This window comes from Komagataella phaffii, chromosome 2 (assembly GCF_000027005.1).
Source record: "Komagataella phaffii GS115 chromosome 2, complete sequence".
Classification (NCBI taxonomy): domain Eukaryota; kingdom Fungi; phylum Ascomycota; class Pichiomycetes; order Pichiales; family Pichiaceae; genus Komagataella; species Komagataella phaffii.
Genome location: NC_012964.1, coordinates 190,550 through 206,503, shown reverse-complemented (window position 1 = coordinate 206,503; position 15,954 = coordinate 190,550). Strand labels below are relative to the sequence as shown.

The following is a 15,954-nucleotide window of genomic DNA, read 5'->3' as shown; positions in this document are numbered from 1 at the left end:
CTAATATACAACCTTATAAAATCAAACACTTCTTCGACTTTTTATACACAGGAGGCTCCAAAGCAGCCACAATAGCTTCATCGAAAACGTTTTTGAGACCTCGTTGGGTCAAAGCAGAACATTCCACATACTTCACGGCATGGAGCTCCTTAGCTAATTTCTCCCCCTGCTCAGGAGTAATAGGTTTTGTATTCTGTTTCTGTAACTTTCTCAGAGTGGCTTTGTCGTCTCTAAGATCTATCTGAGTACCGACTATCAGACAAGGCACACCTGGACAGTGGTTTAAAACCTCCGGGAACCATTTCTCTTTGACGTTTTCAAACGAAGGAGGAGAACAGACAGAGAAACAGATCAAGAACACATCAGAGTTTGGATAACTTAAAGGACGGAGACGGTCGTAATCCTCCTGACCGGCAGTGTCGAACAAACCCAAAGTATAAGGTTCGTCTCCGATCATCACTGTAACAGCATAATTATCAAACACCGTTGGCACGTAATCTGGTGGAAATTTGTTCGTTGTATATGACATCAGTAAGCAGGTTTTTCCAACTGCACCATCACCTACCACTACACACTTGATTGTTTGCATCTTTTATTTTGGTAACCTCAAGTTGGCGTGATTACTTAATGAGCTTCGCTTTACCTCAGATTTGTTTATCGACGAAGAGAATTGGCTGCGTGATGCACGACTAGGAGGTTGTTTTGTGATTATGTAATAATTTGGTGTTATTTTCATTCCAGATGCGCAGACGCTCCGTTCCACATCTCTTACATGTTTCACATTGAATGAGGGGATAAGACAAAAGGAATGATGTTGCCGATACGTCAGTTTGTAAAAATGTACGCACTTTAAACATGTTAAGTGAAACAGGAGACAATAGGCCTAGACTTTCGTTGTTTTAGTTAGCAAAAAGAAAAAAGTAAGCAATGCTTCTGGAGGGGTTCGAACCCACGACCATCGCGTTTCTAAACGACTGTGCTTTGAACATAGACGTGTTAAACGTTTATAAGCACGATGCGCTAAACCACTGCGCCACAGAAGCTCACTCATGCCATGTTTTTTATTGACTAGCATATAACGAGCATAGTTGAGGAATTTTATAATGTTCTGCAACTATGAAACGAATGGTCATTGTTACAATAATTGTATCTAAATAATATTTCACTTTGTTGTAGATATCAAACTGACAGATATACTGACACATCGAAATAAAATAATAACGACATTTATACAAAGTAATCTCAGTTCAGCTAATGTTGATCCAACAACAACCAACACTAAATGTTGGTCTTGGGCATAATGAATGCGATAAAATATAATTTATATAATTGTCCTAATAAAGTCATCTACGGTCTATTTGGAAGTGAACTCACTGGTTATATACTCGTACAACTGGGGGAATATTATATCTGAAGTTTCCCCACGAATACTGTGTAGAATTCCTTTATTTTTAAAATACTCCTTGAGAGGGTCAATTTCCTTGTGGTAGTTATCCAGACGTCTCTTGAAGACCTCTGCATTGTCATCAGGCCTTTTTGATAAAGGCTCTCCGGTAATATCATCTTTTCCAGGAACTTTTGGAGGATTGTATTGTTGATTGTAAATTCTTCCAGAGGGAATATGAATGTACCGATTTTCAATTCTCTCAAGGATCACCTTTTCTGGAACGTCAAGTTCAATGACACAATTAATCGGAGCAACGGTCAGCTTGTCGTCCAAGGCCACTGCCTGATTCTGAGTTCTGGGAAAACCGTCAAGAAGCCAACTGCAATCCTGGCCCAGCCAATTCCTGGCTTGAAACTCCCTATAGATAAGAGCTATCATAAGATGATCGGGAACTAACCCTCCTTTTTGAATGATTTTAGAAGCCAAAAGACCAAGAGAAGACTTTTTGGAGATTTCTGTACGCAGGAGATCCCCACTGCTGACAGGAGTAATTTGAATTTTTTCCAGTAATCTTGAGGTTTGCGTACCCTTACCTGATCCAGGAGCACCCAGAAGTAGCAATCTAAGGTTCTTAATCATTGAATGATGCTACCACGAATGCCCTCAGATGGTGACAAAATACCTGGGGTCGGCAGCCTTTTATACAGCGCGCGGAGATCTCGATCTTGGTAAGACTGCACGGTCCCAATTGGATCGTGAGGAGTTGCATCAAATGATGCCTTCAGTGGCAGAGTATGTGTTGATGGATATCCTTATTACATCACAGCCAAAGGCCCACAACATTTTAATAGCTGCCAGATCAATCAAATGCTGCCTGTACTGTTATCTTTACAAAGAACAACTAGACTAGATAAATAGATGATAGATAGCAGTTTCTGCCAAAATAAAACTACAGTCAAAGATACTATCTTTCCTTATGGTGTCAATGAAAATACTTCACGGTCAAACATCCTTGGATGATGAACTGCTAATCAAGGCTCCAGCCATTGAATGGTCATTCTTGGTGGACTCTCCCAACTTGGAAGTACCTTTCTCCTTATAGGTACTCACAGCAGGTATATCAGCCTTGATCCTAGTAACCAAAGTCTCATAAGCTCTTGGCTCCAGCCTGATCAAAGTGTGTAGGGGAATGCTCATCCATGGAGACTGCTGTTGAGGAACGTTCATAAAATATGCATAAATACACCTCAAAACTGCTTGATGCGTAATGATTAAGACGTTTTCCAGATTCTCCATCTCCATGATAATCGGTTCCAACCTCAGGATCACATCGCGGTACGATTCACCTCCCCTGTACCGATATTCAAACTTGTCTTCGTCTCTAGCCTTGAAATCATCTGGATACTTCTCTGCAATTTCTTCATACGTCATACCATCACAAACGCCAGCATCCAGTTCATCCAATGCCTTCCATGTCTTCTTCGGATATGGAAGATACGATCCTGTCTGCTGAGTTCGCTTCAACGTAGATGTCCATACTGTCAGCTTCTCGTGATTGGGGATGTATTTCTCTACCAGAGAAGGCAACTTCTTCGCATACTTCCAACCTCTTTCACTCAAATCTGCATCTCCCCCAATCTTCCCTTCAAGATTGTACTGACTTTCTCCATGTCTGGATAGCCAGATATATCTGGGCTTGATATGAAGATTCATCACGAAAAAAGCTATTCTACTCTCCAAATAGCTCTCAATCTTGTTGATGATTATCTCTGTATTGACATTGATTAGCTTGACAAACGTCAGGTCAGAATCTCGTTCCACATCTATGCTTTCATAACTCTTTTCGTAAATACTGATTCTCTCTAGTACATCCTTTATCGCATAGTCTTCTTGGATAGACTTGTAATCAGGGGAAGTCTCTTGGATATCCTTCACATTCTTCCTAATAAGCTCTTGGTCATCGCAATAGCTCTCCAAGAAAATAGGCTCAATCTGGTTTTCCCTCATGATTTGAAGGACCTGCCTACGCCTTTCGTTAGTGATGTTACTGGCGTCAAGAATACCTACAACGCCGTCTCCGTTGTCAAACCATTCCAGCATATCCTTGATAGCTAGATCTGTTGCCTGTCTCCTTATCAAAAACCCCATTTCATTTTCGGGGTCAAAAAAATCTGCACTTGGATGAACGCTTTCTTTGCGCCTATAATTGCCCACGCTAAAACACTTTGTATTGATGCTTAACCAGCTTAAATAACGAACCAGTTTTTGGGCGATCAAGGACTTTCCTCTAGCAGGAAGTCCCACCATCACCACGCAGACCCTCAAATTGTCAACTACGCTGTACACTGCCATTTTGGTTGCTTATGGTTCGTAGTTGGTCCTTGGATACTCGTTTCCCCAGATTGATTGTCCGGCCAGTTAAGTAAGGTCGTGTGACACACAAGTGAGAAAAATAGTGGAGGGACCAGCTGTAGGGGTAAAGGAAGAGAAAGGCTGAAAAGTTGAAGGAGGCACTGGAAAAAACCTGAGCTCCAATATCGCTGGATTCGTAGTTTTCAGGTAATTGGTTATGATATGAGGAAACTGACATTTTTTGAATAAGATTTGGCGTTGTAGCTCACTACTGAGGACTACCTAGAATTTCTAGTCTTACCGGTTGCGACCAGTCGAAAAGGAAAGGGAAAGCACTCCTACTTACGATTTCACTTCATTGGTAAGCTAGACATGTCATTTCCCTTCGCAATACAATCCTGTCAAATGCTAGCTATGGGAGCAGGACTCTGATCCGAAAAACAAATGCCGCGCCTATCCGCTTACTGGAGGCTACGGAAAAAAAAACCTTAGATAGGTACCTTCCCACTAGTCTAGACAATATGAACGGAAGAGTTTTGTGTCTTCATGGTTTTGCCCAAAACGGTCCCAATTTTTCCGCAAAAGCATCTGGAATCCGAAAAGCTTTGAAAAAGTTTGACATAGAAACTGTATTTTTGAATGCACCCCTGCAATTGAAAGGTGCTGATCTTCCCTTCGATTCTGCATCTTTGGGTGCTGACAGTGCTGACTCTGCCGAAGCTCCTGATTTCAAAGGCTGGTGGTACACAGTTGATGATTTTGATATAGAACCAGCATTTGAGGCCGTCCGAGAATGTTGTAAAGAGAAAGGTCCCTTCACCGGAGTTTTAGGGTTTTCTCAAGGTGCAGGTCTCGCAGCTATATTGGCCAACAAGTTCTCTGAAATAGTGCCTGGTCATCCGGGACTGAAGTTTGGCATTTTCTATTCAGGATTCAAAGTTAATAACCAGAAATATTGGAAGTATTATGAGCCCAAGATTAGTATTCCAACGTTGCACATTTTTGGGGAATTAGATACAGTTGTCAGCGAGGAAAGATCTCAGAGATTAATAGATGAGTGCTGTGTTCCAGAGACCACTCTGACTCTCAAACACCCTGGTGGACACTACGTTCCCAACATCAAAGACCTTATCAATAAAGAGGTATCCTGGGTTTTGAATGCTTTAGATCTTGATCCAGAAGAGATTAAAGCCAACAAGAATAACAAAGGGAAAGCCCAGAGTGTAACCGGAGAAAAGAGCAAAAGACAACTGAAAAGAGAGCAAAAGGCTAAGCAAAAAGAATCGGGTACTAGCACTCCATCTAAAGAAACAGAAGAGGACAAAACTGCTAGAGAGCTCGGTGAGTTGAATGACGAGTTTGACAAAATTGGCAAGATATAAAATGCCTCTCTATGAAATTTGCATAATATTGCCTGCTGCTAAATAGAAGGGCATATAGTATTTACCGGACAATTCCATTTTTCTTCTCGTGACCTCTTTTGACACTTCTTTTCTGCCTTACCTAAGGTTGAAAAATCCCTGCATCCCGCCGCGATTTTCTTATCTAATGCCCGATCTGAAAACTTCGGCTGCATTTTAACTTCCTGCATTTTCCTTTCCTGCCATTGCTCAAGAAGCACAGTACATTCTTAGAAAGATCTACCAAATGTCTTATAGTGCTACTCTGGACTCCGAATCTGCAATATCGATTTACCGGGCGCCCAAAGCGACTTTCGTCAAAAGATTAGTCCAGATAGGATGCGCAATGTTCTGGTGTTTGCTAGCGGCTGGCCCCATATTCGGTTTTGCTGCGTTGAAACCAGTGCTCATTGACCAAGGCATCTACCATGAAAAATGTAAAGCCGAAGAACTCACGTTTGGTAAACTCGATGAGATGTTGCAAAGCACAATTTCCTCAAAAGAGAAAGATCTTTGTCCAGCTCAAGACTTGTCACTAAACTTTATGTTCACACTTGCTGCTGTAGTGACAAATGCCGCTGCTCTGCTGGTTGGTCATGTCCTAGATACCTATGGTCCAAGAGTCACAGGAATAACAGGAGCTGTTTTGTTGGCACTAGCAAGTTTGCTACTGAGAGACGGTGACAAACTACCCTTTGACGGGTACCGTTACGGGTACTCTCTACTAGCCTTGGGTGGACCCTTTGTGTTTATATCTTGCTTTCAATTGGCAAACTCATTTCCCAGAAACTCTGGATTGGTTTTGGCATTACTGACTGGAGCATTTGATACTTCATCTGCTTTGTTTTTGTTCTACCGCCTCATTTACCAAAATGATATCATCAAAAATCTTACGTTGCATAGATTCTTTAGCTTCTACTTGGTGGTACCGGCTTTCATTTTGATATGTCAACTCACTATTATGCCTAAGGACTCCTACAAGACATCCAATACACTTGCTAAGATTACAGTGGAAGGAATCGATGAAACTGGTATTCCTATCACAATCGATGAGGCCTCACAGCTCTTGCCAAGGGAAACCATTAGCAGAAGAAACTCGATAAGAACAATCTACGAAGAGGAAGCTGAAAATAAATTGGTAAAGCAAACCGGTATATTTGGAGCTTTGCATGGAAAGACTGTGAAGCAGCAAATTTTCACTCCTTGGTTCTATTTGATGGCCCTGTTCACCTCAGTACAGATGCTACGTATAAACTTTTTTGTTGCTACTATAAGAGCTCAAGAGCAGTACTTTTTTGACTCCAAGACAGCTGCCGTTATCAACCAATTCTTTGATGTCGCATTACCTGCAGGAGGTATCATTTCTATTCCATTCATTGGATTCTTTTTGGACAACTTCAAAACTGTGACCGTGATCCAACTTTTACTTGGAATATCTCTGCTCATTGGAATATTAGGAGTGATTGCAAACGAGGCCTGTGCCCTTTTGGGAATAGTGCTCCTAGTTGTTTATAGACCTTTCTATTACACTGCGGTCTCTGATTTCTGTGCCAAAGTGTTTGGTTTTGATACTTTTGGAACAGTTTACGGTACTATCATTTGTCTTTCGGGATTTTGCAATTTGATTCAAAAGTACTTGGATACTCTGATGCATGACACCTTCCAAATGAACCCAATCCCGGTTAACATTTTGCTGGTTTCCATAACTGCTTTATTCGGAGGTTTGCTGGTCTTTTTTATTATTGGTCAAGAGAAGGAGATAAAAAAAGCCCAATTGATATTGGAGGCTGAGAATGCCGACGTAGTTGATATGCCAAACTAGCGCTGGCTATTGTTTTATGAATGTATACATATATAGACTACAGGAATAGACTTATCATCAATCAAAGTCGTGAAAATTGTACTTTTTTGTCCCCCATCCAAGCCCCCCAAAGAACGCGCCTCCACTATATTTAGCTAGCTTTGAACCACCGCATACTGTAGGCAAGATGGATAACTATCACCGGATGATTCATATTTACAGCCAATTGCTGGATGTCGAACCACAACAAGACACAGCAGAAAGCTATTTTAGAGATTTCCTTACAACTCCGTTTCTTTTCACAGCACTCAATTCAACACTGAATAATATAGACGTTAGAGCAAAAGCCAAACCAGCACATTTGGAAATACTGAAAAATCTGATACAGCACGCCTTGGAGATCTTAAAGGAGCAACTAGATACTAGAACACAAGAAAATGAAGTAACTGATTGGCCACTAGTCAACAATGTGCTGAATATACTGAGGGTTATTCTTAAGAACGTTCTAACCAGGAAACTCAGCTCTAATTCCAGCAAGAAGCAGTTGGATAATAACCAGATATTGGTTGGTATCTTCGGTAATGTGGATGTTGTGGAAAGTAGCGCTAGAGAGCTGATCTATTTCACAGATCACTTTCTATCAATTGTTCCCAATGACAAGGATTCTTGTCACGCTGTCATATATTCAACTAGGGAAAGCAGTTTGGAGTTATTGGATTCCCTTTTGGTAGGATTCCATGACACTATGGTTTTAGATTTACTATTTGAAAAGGACACTTTCTTTGTAGGGCTGCTGTCAATCTTACAGGATGCTGGACACAGCGATGCGGATGATACCTTTGATTCTGTGGTTGTGATGAAAGTATTCAGGTGTCTTGCAATTTTGTTTTCAAACAAAGAAGTCAACCATAATATCTACAAAGGTTTGCTAAATACTCATATTATCTCTCAGAATGAAAAAGAGATCAATTTGATAGATAAATGGCTTTTCCAATGGTTCATCTTGGCCACCAAGTGTTATGAAGAGTTCTCTCCAGATCTTCTGTTTCAAGAGGAGAAAAGGACCTCTCTTTTTCACCTGATGACTTTCAACAGATTCAATTTCAATTCTAATACCAACACTCATTATTCACAGTTGCTAACTGATCAATTGATTCCCAAGTTTTGGGATCGACAGTTAGAACGTTATAAAGATAGTTGTGAATCAAATATGGAAAATTTCAACCACTCTCCTTTGTTGCCTGTACCAGAATTGTTGCCTGTGATGGTCTTTTTTACCGCATTAATAGCGGAAGATGATTTTTACTGCCAGCTGTTTGCCACAAGAAGATCCGACGTTGATTTTCTTGAGGTGTTTCTGTCGTTCAACTCGTATGTAATGACTTTTCAGCACTACTCACCCACTCACAAGCTTGTTACCAGAATGTCATTACAAATACTCCACAAGTTACTTATTTCCTGTAGCTCCAAGCTGGTGCCTTATACAATCAATCAACGAAAAATAAAACCCTCCTATCAGCGAAGACCACTAATCAACCCAGTTGGAGTATTTGATTTGCATGAGGCAAAACTGGATGGAGAGCAATTAGTATCCGATCCCCAGTTTATCACCAATAAGTGTTCGATTTACTACATTCTTGACGACGTACAGAGATACTCTCGATATAATTTGACTCAGAAACTAGAGCTGGACAACTACAAGTTGGTGAACAACATTGTCTTGAAATCATTACAGATACTATCCGATAACGACCTACTAAACTATTCGTACAAGAATAGCGGAGCCGAAGGAAGATACAACTGGGTCGACTTTTGGGACACCCAGTTTCAAGTGGTTCAATTTATTTCAAAGTTAGTTAGCAAGCACAAGATGGATGTCTCTAACAAACAGTTGGGTTCAATAGTAGAGGAGATACTTATAATTGTGGAGTTTGTTTTGAACGATTGGGGAAAACAGCAATTATTTCTTGGTCCCCATCAACTCATTGAGGATACGACTTCAATTTTACTACAACTGATATACCGAATCCTGGAGCACAATTCAGATCTGTTTTACTTAATAAAAACTTTTGAGTTAGATATCTCACTTCTAAACTACAGGAATATATTGGATGTTTTCGAACTTTTCAGCAGAGAGTTCAAGATCAATTTTGAAGAGGAAGCTTCAGCTACCACCAGTGAAACAAGTTTTGCGGAAGTAATTTCCAAAATAAAAGTTTTCATAAACACACAACCGAAAGGGGATAAGCAATCAAAAATTTTGCAAATCAACAAGGATTTATTCAAATTTGAAACAACCTTCGAATACTTAGATGACCCTAATTTTAGAAATAATGGTACCACATTAGCCTTGAAGGAATTACTGAAGCCAAAGAAAATGACTCAATAATCAATCAAACATTTAGTACTTTAAGTATTGCATCACAGAGGATATCAGCATGCTTCTTCTCAAATATTAGAGTGGTTCTTAATCGGACAGAGCTGTCACCACATCCTCCTATATTAATACCATGTTGCTTCATTTTCAACAAAAACTCGTTTCGTTCCTGTGCTGAGTCAAAATCCCAAGCAATAAAAGTCCCTCTTCCTTTTCCTCTTAGATTTGTCACTGGAGTGCTTTTGAAGACGGTTTCCAGCTTCTCGTATAGATAGTCACCAACTTCTCTAATCTTACTGACCAAGTTATCTTTCTGAATCTGTTTGAAAATAGTTCTAGCGATTATAGCCTTCGAAGGGTCGCCACACCAAGTATTGAACTGTCTGAATGGTTGGTTAGGAACAAATTCAGGATTTTGAAAGTAAAACCCTGCAGCTTGGAACTTCTTGGAGAAGGTTACGAAATCAGGAGGAGTAGTTAAATTCCAATGCTCATGAGCCCAAAATTTTCCAGTGCTAGCAACCCCAGTTTGCACCTCATCAACAATCATCAAAACGTTTTTCTCCAAACTAATCTCCCTTAACCGTTGAAAGAAATAAGGACTGGCATGGTTGTCACCACCTTCGCTTTGTATAGGCTCCACAATAAATGCGACGATTCTTCCTTTCCATTGATCAATGACGGAGCTGAACAGTTCCAAGCATCGCTCTTCCTCTTGTGAGTTTTCCTTTTCAAACTCTTCAAGTGGATACTTCAGTCGGGGAAATGGTGTTTTTGGCCATTGGAAGGCAGGAATATCCAGTTTATGAATTGCTTTGGATCTGGTGGTTGACAAAGAACCAAACAACCTTCCATGAAAACCGTGTTCAAACGAAAGAATGACATAATCAGGACAACCTGGAGGGAGATTTTCCATACATGATTTCATTTCTTCTTCTGTAAAAGGTGTCCCTTTGCCTCTTTTTTGAAGGGCATGGTACATGAATGCAGCCTTGAAAGCTGTCTCATTGGCATCAGAACCTGATAATGATGTCCAAACTTTGTCCAAACTTGGAGGGGCTGCGGCCAAAATACCCTCTTCCAGAATAGTCCTATAGTCACTTGAAGGAAAGCACCCTAGGGCAGGTCTATTGACCAGGGCGACGGCCATTTCGTCAGACTTGGCCACTTTAATCAGTTCAGGATGGTTGTAGCCTAGTGCTATCGATGATATTTGGGCATACACATCTAAGTACTCATTGCCATCTAGGTCGACTAGATAATTATCATGGGAAGCGAAATAGTTGCACACAAAGTAGGCTGCTCTGGTATCGAATACGGAGCCCAATTGGGACAATTCCTGTTCATTCTTGCTCATTGTTGAATAGTAACTTTAAAAACTGTTTGAAGAAACAAAAAAGTCCTCAACCGGCTAAGAATTGTTGATTATCTCACCTCTTATCTTGATATGCACCGGTATCAGTTGCTTAAGTAAAATGCCGTTTCTCACTTCGCTTCTCCTTCCTAACTTTATCGAATGGAAAACAGAGAGTACGAAGCAAATGATAAAAGTCATGTGATGTTCACCTCTCTCGGGATGTTTATCGTGGATGAAGTTCATTTACTCAATGGAAGCGTACGGAAAGATGTCATGGGAGGAGGCGGGTTGTATGCTACTGTCGGCGCCAGAATTGTGTGCGACAATCCGAGGACGATAGGCGGATTTGCTGATTTTGGAGGAGACATGGTGGACGACGATCATGAGGTCAAGAGAGTAATTTCGAGTTGGAACACTTTGATGAAACAGAGGGTCGACAGGAGGAGATTGACTACCAGAGGACTAGTGAATTACACCATGAGCTCGACAGAACAGATGAGCTTTAGCTATTTAACACCAAAGAAACGAATTGGGGTAGCTGATCTTGATGAAGAAGAGGAATTGTTGTACTCCAAGTCTTTTCATTTATTGTCAGATGGACCTAAGTTAATTGAAATTGTACAAGGTATTGTAGATAAGAGGAATTGTGCCGAAAAACCTCTAATCGTCTGGGAACCCTTTGGGGTTTACTGTGTATCTGCCAGGCTTGAAGAAACAATAAAAGCCCTGGAACACGTTGACATATTTACCCCCAACGCTGCTGAAGCGGCATGTTTGTTAGGTCGAAGTGAACCCGAGACTAGAGAAGAGATGGACTTCGTTGCTAATTCTTTTGTGAAGTACTTAAAGAAACCCAACAGCGCCATTGTGTTACGCTGCGGAAAACTTGGATCGCTTACAATTACTGGAGACAAAAGCTACCACAAATGGTTTCCTGCGTACCACGATCCAAAGTTTTCAGATTTCAAGGTGGTAGACACCACAGGCGGAGGAAACTCATTCGCAGGAGCTGTTGCTTTCATGTTTGCCTCAACTGGTAACTGGACATTGAGCAATATAGCCGCTAATGTTGCCAGTAGTTTTGTCATAGAACAGCTAGGGGTTCCTGTCTACGATCCGGTTGAGGACACATGGAATGGCGTAGCCACAAGTGCTAGACAGAAGGAGTACATACGCCGTTACGAGGACGTTGCACTGAACTAGATATTGGTGGAAGTGGGGGGTCGCGAAATGTAAACCTCATCACCAAGGAAAATTTTTAAAAAATATTTCTGGTTGGAATTTTTTTATTCTTAGTACTCCCACTAACTTGCCTAAATAATGGAGTTACAAGTTGCCCCCAGAGATGCTGATATTCTCTTGAAGGATAAAAACATCTTGAACAATGAGGTGTTGGAAAAATATACTTCAGCCGGAAAGATAGCTCAATCTTGTTTGACTTATCTGGTTAAACTGATCAATGAGGGCTACCACACTCAAGTGGGTACTGTCTATTCCATCAACGAATTGTGTGCCCTTGGTGACAGCTACTTGATAAATACTATAAATGGTCTTACGGAGACAAAGAGTGTTATTAGAGAGAAAGGGATTGCCCAACCTGTGTGCATAGAAGCGAACGATGTTGTCAGTGGATACTCACCAGAGTTGGATGAGACCGCTAATGTTTACTTGCAACCAGGCGATATCGCCACTATAACTCTAGGGTGTCATCTGGATGGGTATACTGCCAATGTTTCCCATACCGTTGTGATTTTCCCTCCAGGACAGAGCCCAACTGGCCCGTTGTTAACTGGAAAGGCCGATGCTGTTTGTGCCGCCCACATTGCCACAGAAACTATTACTACTCTATTAGCAGCAACCACCACACCAGAAAAGATTCCAGCTGCCTTTGGCAACAAGATTATCGGATCCACCATAAGATCGGTAGTGGATAGCATTGCCCAATCATTCAACTGTAGAGTTTTGCCAGGTTCAAGAGTTCGTCGTGTTAGAAGATTCTTGGCTGGACAAGCCGAGGGATTAGTTGCTGAAAAAGAATACAAAGGTGTCGTCTGGTCGGAATCTGATCAGGAAAAGGCTTTTTTAGAAAGTGTCAACTCATCCCAAGATCTCACGGTTGTTCACAAACTGTCTCCTTTGGTGAGAAACCTGTCTACCGTTCCTACAGACGAGTTTCAGGTACTTCCTGGTGAAGCATATATTGTTGATATTAGAATGGCCAGTCTGGAAGGGATCAATGAGGTTGGATATGTCACTCTTCAAAGTGTTGATCAGATCGTTGGTAAGAACAAAGAAAAATCGTCCATCACTTCCAAGCCTTCAATATTCTTAAGAGATGTGATAATGGTTCGTCATTTGAAGCTAAAAGCTTCAAGAACCCTTCTAGATACCATTGATAAGAAACTATCAGTTTTCCCCTTCAAATTGGCCCACACAGCTTCTTCTTATCCTATAAACATTTCCAACGACGGGACTGCAGAACCAGTTGAGACACAACTATCAAACATCCTCAACGAGATGAAACGCGGTAGATTGGGAATGTCCGAGATCACCAACAGACGTTTATGTGTTACAAAACCTATTCAAACCGCTCGATTCATCCCATTGAAGGTTGTATTGGAAGCTTCTAATGCCACAGGATTGGATGGTTACGACGCAGCCAACCCAACTTTGCCAGGCTTAGAAACACCCCTACCAAGGCTGGGAATTTCCAGCTTGAAACTTAAGTCACTTTTGAAAAAGTCTATTCCAATTGACGTTGCCAGAGAATGCTCTACAATCCTTCTACCTGAACAACAACCACCAATCAGGCTGACAGGAGGTAGCACCTCCAGGCCCAGTTACGTCCATTCAAACTACGAATTAGATGGTCCTTACAAACAGGCGATCTACGAACTTGTCAAACTGACCGAAGACTCCAAGTTCGGACTCAATATCCAAGAGTGTCCTCCATTCTAGTTAAAAGACCATGTAATAATAGAGAATACACATTGCACCTAAACACCACCATATTTTCGTAAAGCGGTTTTATTTTATCTCCCTCCGGGTAACGGTGGCTGTCGAAATTTCTTATTTCTTTCTGATGATTTCCATAGAGGTGTACCAATCAAAACAATATGGGCCTTTGTTGAACCTCAGATTCGTTTGCGAATACCTTCACACGTACTTATTATCAAAGGTTCTAAAGAATTATTTTTTAATTGAGTAACTACGGATTAATTTGAGTTTTAAAGTGAGTAGTTCATGTGTAAGGTGAGAAGGATGATTGGACTTTTGAGAAACAAGTGAACTTACTCTGATCCATCGTACTACCGGGTGGCGAAGTAGTATAAACAAACATAGCAAACGGGAGATTTCGTCTATTGGCTACAAAGACACGATTTGAAATTTGCTACGATCCAAGCGAAATGACCGTTAAGCAATGAAGTGGTGATTTTCCGATGATTGCTTCGATTTTTTAAGTTCCAGTATTTCTTCCTTCCTTTTTTTCCCCATTTTTTTTTTTTTTGTCCCGAAGCCTCCTTTACTAACATTACCTTTAGCATGTCAAGAGAAGATTCTGTTTATTTAGCAAAACTAGCTGAGCAAGCTGAGCGTTATGAGGAGATGGTCGAGAACATGAAGACCGTCGCCTCTTCCGGCTTAGAGTTGTCTGTCGAAGAGAGAAACTTGCTTTCTGTTGCATACAAAAACGTAATTGGAGCTAGAAGAGCTTCTTGGAGAATCGTCTCCTCAATTGAACAGAAAGAGGAAGCCAAGGGTAACCAATCACAAGTGTCTTTGATCAGAGAATACCGCTCCAAGATTGAGACCGAATTGGCCAACATTTGTGAGGATATTTTGTCTGTTTTGAGTGAGCACCTTATTCCTTCTGCCAGAACTGGCGAATCCAAGGTCTTCTACTTTAAGATGAAGGGTGATTACCACCGTTATTTGGCCGAATTCGCTGTTGGTGACAAGCGAAAGGAAGCTGCTAATTTGTCATTGGAGGCTTACAAGTCTGCCTCTGACGTTGCTGTTACGGAGCTACCTCCAACTCATCCAATTAGATTGGGTCTGGCTCTGAATTTCTCAGTCTTCTACTACGAGATTCTAAACTCTCCTGACCGCGCCTGTCATTTAGCCAAGCAAGCTTTCGACGATGCTATTGCTGAGTTAGAAACCCTATCTGAAGAATCTTACAAAGACTCCACTTTGATTATGCAACTGCTGCGTGACAACTTGACTTTGTGGACCTCAGACATGTCTGAAACTGGACAAGAAGAGTCATCCAATAGCCAAGATAAGACAGAAGCTGCTCCCAAAGATGAAGAGTGAATATAGATCGATTGATTAGTGTTTGTGAAACTATACAAGATATGTATCGGGAATATATTTTTGAGAAAGGTGAACGGAGCGGGGCTTGAGGTGACAAGAATTTGAGCCTAAAGAATGTTTATTATTTTTTTTGTTTAGGTTTTGAGCTGAGAAGACTTCCGTTTTCAATTCCAGAACTTTATAGTGATTTAGCTACTAAGAGTTAACATAGAAGACTTATACTCAGTTAGTTATATAGTTGAATTTCATCTGATAACTGAGTTTCAACGTCTAGGCCCTTGGTGTTTCACCGGGACACTACCATTTTTGGGGTGTTTATTTTTGGTCACCTAACCTAGCAGTAAAAGTTGAAGCTTATAGAGAGATGGAAACGGAACAAAATTACAATTCTCTATTCAAAGCCGCCAATCTATTTGTTGCAGGGGCCACGGTAAGCAAGATAAGAAGCAGAACTGTCATTCAGGGAAAATTACTAACTTTGGTTCTTCTACAGATTTTTGCGGGAGCACTACAATTGCTAAATGGTCTCAATGCTGTAAGTATTATGTGACATCTTTTTCAAGCCCGCCAAACTGACCCAAGTTTTAGTTTCTCTTGAGTCTGTTTATAATTGCATTTGGAGGTGTGATTGCAGCTCTAGAAATAAAGCCCGAATTGGTACCTAAAGTTACGCCGTATCTATCGTTTTTGTTGTCATTTTTGGGAAGAGGTGGCTTCTACATCTTTTTGGGAGTGTTGATCAGTGGAGGTTCGATTTTCCGCGGCCTGATAGGGTTTTTACTGGTTATCGTTGGTGTTGGATTTGTATCGTTGGAGTTTGTAGGATCCATTGAACCTCCACCTAGTATGAGAGAAGTGGTATCGTTTGAAGAAGAAGATATCATCTAGTTAAAGTTGTACGCTATTTAAAATAAACGAAAATAGTCCAATTGGATAGAAACAAAAAAAAGAAGCATTCTCTTC

General features: G+C 40.9%; 11 protein-coding genes across 11 annotated transcripts; 7 read left to right on the top strand and 4 right to left on the bottom strand.

Annotated features, from left to right (window-relative positions):
• Window positions 1–13: 13 nt before the first annotated feature.
• Window positions 14–589, bottom strand: PAS_chr2-1_0112 (Small rho-like GTPase, essential for establishment and maintenance of cell polarity; the record flags this gene model as incomplete). Its single annotated transcript, XM_002490951.1, has 1 exon — window positions 14–589. The coding sequence occupies one exon, from the start codon at window positions 587–589 to the stop codon at window positions 14–16; it is 576 nt and encodes a 191-aa protein (XP_002490996.1).
• Window positions 590–1,354: 765 nt separating this feature from the next.
• PAS_chr2-1_0111 (Mitochondrial adenylate kinase, catalyzes the reversible synthesis of GTP and AMP from GDP and ADP) lies at window positions 1,355–2,026 on the bottom strand (the record flags this gene model as incomplete). Its single annotated transcript, XM_002490950.1, has 1 exon — window positions 1,355–2,026. The coding sequence occupies one exon, from the start codon at window positions 2,024–2,026 to the stop codon at window positions 1,355–1,357; it is 672 nt and encodes a 223-aa protein (XP_002490995.1).
• Window positions 2,027–2,389: 363 nt separating this feature from the next.
• PAS_chr2-1_0110 (Fructose-2,6-bisphosphatase, required for glucose metabolism) lies at window positions 2,390–3,739 on the bottom strand (the record flags this gene model as incomplete). The annotated part of the gene is made up of 1 exon (XM_002490949.1): window positions 2,390–3,739. The coding sequence occupies one exon, from the start codon at window positions 3,737–3,739 to the stop codon at window positions 2,390–2,392; it is 1,350 nt and encodes a 449-aa protein (XP_002490994.1).
• A 521-nt stretch (window positions 3,740–4,260) lies between these two features.
• PAS_chr2-1_0810 (uncharacterized protein) lies at window positions 4,261–5,121 on the top strand (the record flags this gene model as incomplete). Its single annotated transcript, XM_002490948.1, has 1 exon — window positions 4,261–5,121. One exon carries the CDS (start codon window positions 4,261–4,263, stop codon window positions 5,119–5,121), a length of 861 nt encoding a protein of 286 aa, XP_002490993.1.
• A 265-nt stretch (window positions 5,122–5,386) lies between these two features.
• Window positions 5,387–6,961, top strand: PAS_chr2-1_0109 (uncharacterized protein; the record flags this gene model as incomplete). The annotated part of the gene is made up of 1 exon (XM_002490947.1): window positions 5,387–6,961. One exon carries the CDS (start codon window positions 5,387–5,389, stop codon window positions 6,959–6,961), a length of 1,575 nt encoding a protein of 524 aa, XP_002490992.1.
• Window positions 6,962–7,127: 166 nt separating this feature from the next.
• On the top strand, window positions 7,128–9,329 carry PAS_chr2-1_0108 (Hypothetical protein; the record flags this gene model as incomplete). The annotated part of the gene is made up of 1 exon (XM_002490946.1): window positions 7,128–9,329. One exon carries the CDS (start codon window positions 7,128–7,130, stop codon window positions 9,327–9,329), a length of 2,202 nt encoding a protein of 733 aa, XP_002490991.1.
• Window positions 9,330–9,333: 4 nt separating this feature from the next.
• PAS_chr2-1_0107 (Gamma-aminobutyrate (GABA) transaminase (4-aminobutyrate aminotransferase) involved in the 4-aminobu) lies at window positions 9,334–10,674 on the bottom strand (the record flags this gene model as incomplete). Its single annotated transcript, XM_002490945.1, has 1 exon — window positions 9,334–10,674. One exon carries the CDS (start codon window positions 10,672–10,674, stop codon window positions 9,334–9,336), a length of 1,341 nt encoding a protein of 446 aa, XP_002490990.1.
• A 159-nt stretch (window positions 10,675–10,833) lies between these two features.
• On the top strand, window positions 10,834–11,877 carry PAS_chr2-1_0106 (uncharacterized protein; the record flags this gene model as incomplete). The annotated part of the gene is made up of 1 exon (XM_002490944.1): window positions 10,834–11,877. The coding sequence occupies one exon, from the start codon at window positions 10,834–10,836 to the stop codon at window positions 11,875–11,877; it is 1,044 nt and encodes a 347-aa protein (XP_002490989.1).
• A 117-nt stretch (window positions 11,878–11,994) lies between these two features.
• On the top strand, window positions 11,995–13,632 carry PAS_chr2-1_0105 (Shuttling pre-60S factor; the record flags this gene model as incomplete). The annotated part of the gene is made up of 1 exon (XM_002490943.1): window positions 11,995–13,632. The coding sequence occupies one exon, from the start codon at window positions 11,995–11,997 to the stop codon at window positions 13,630–13,632; it is 1,638 nt and encodes a 545-aa protein (XP_002490988.1).
• Window positions 13,633–14,217: 585 nt separating this feature from the next.
• PAS_chr2-1_0809 (uncharacterized protein) lies at window positions 14,218–14,991 on the top strand (the record flags this gene model as incomplete). The annotated part of the gene is made up of 1 exon (XM_002490942.1): window positions 14,218–14,991. One exon carries the CDS (start codon window positions 14,218–14,220, stop codon window positions 14,989–14,991), a length of 774 nt encoding a protein of 257 aa, XP_002490987.1.
• Window positions 14,992–15,355: 364 nt separating this feature from the next.
• Window positions 15,356–15,879, top strand: PAS_chr2-1_0104 (Hypothetical protein; the record flags this gene model as incomplete). The annotated part of the gene is made up of 2 exons (XM_002490941.1): window positions 15,356–15,526; window positions 15,580–15,879. 2 exons carry the CDS (start codon window positions 15,356–15,358, stop codon window positions 15,877–15,879), a joined length of 471 nt encoding a protein of 156 aa, XP_002490986.1.
• Between the last annotated feature and the right edge of the window lie 75 nt (window positions 15,880–15,954).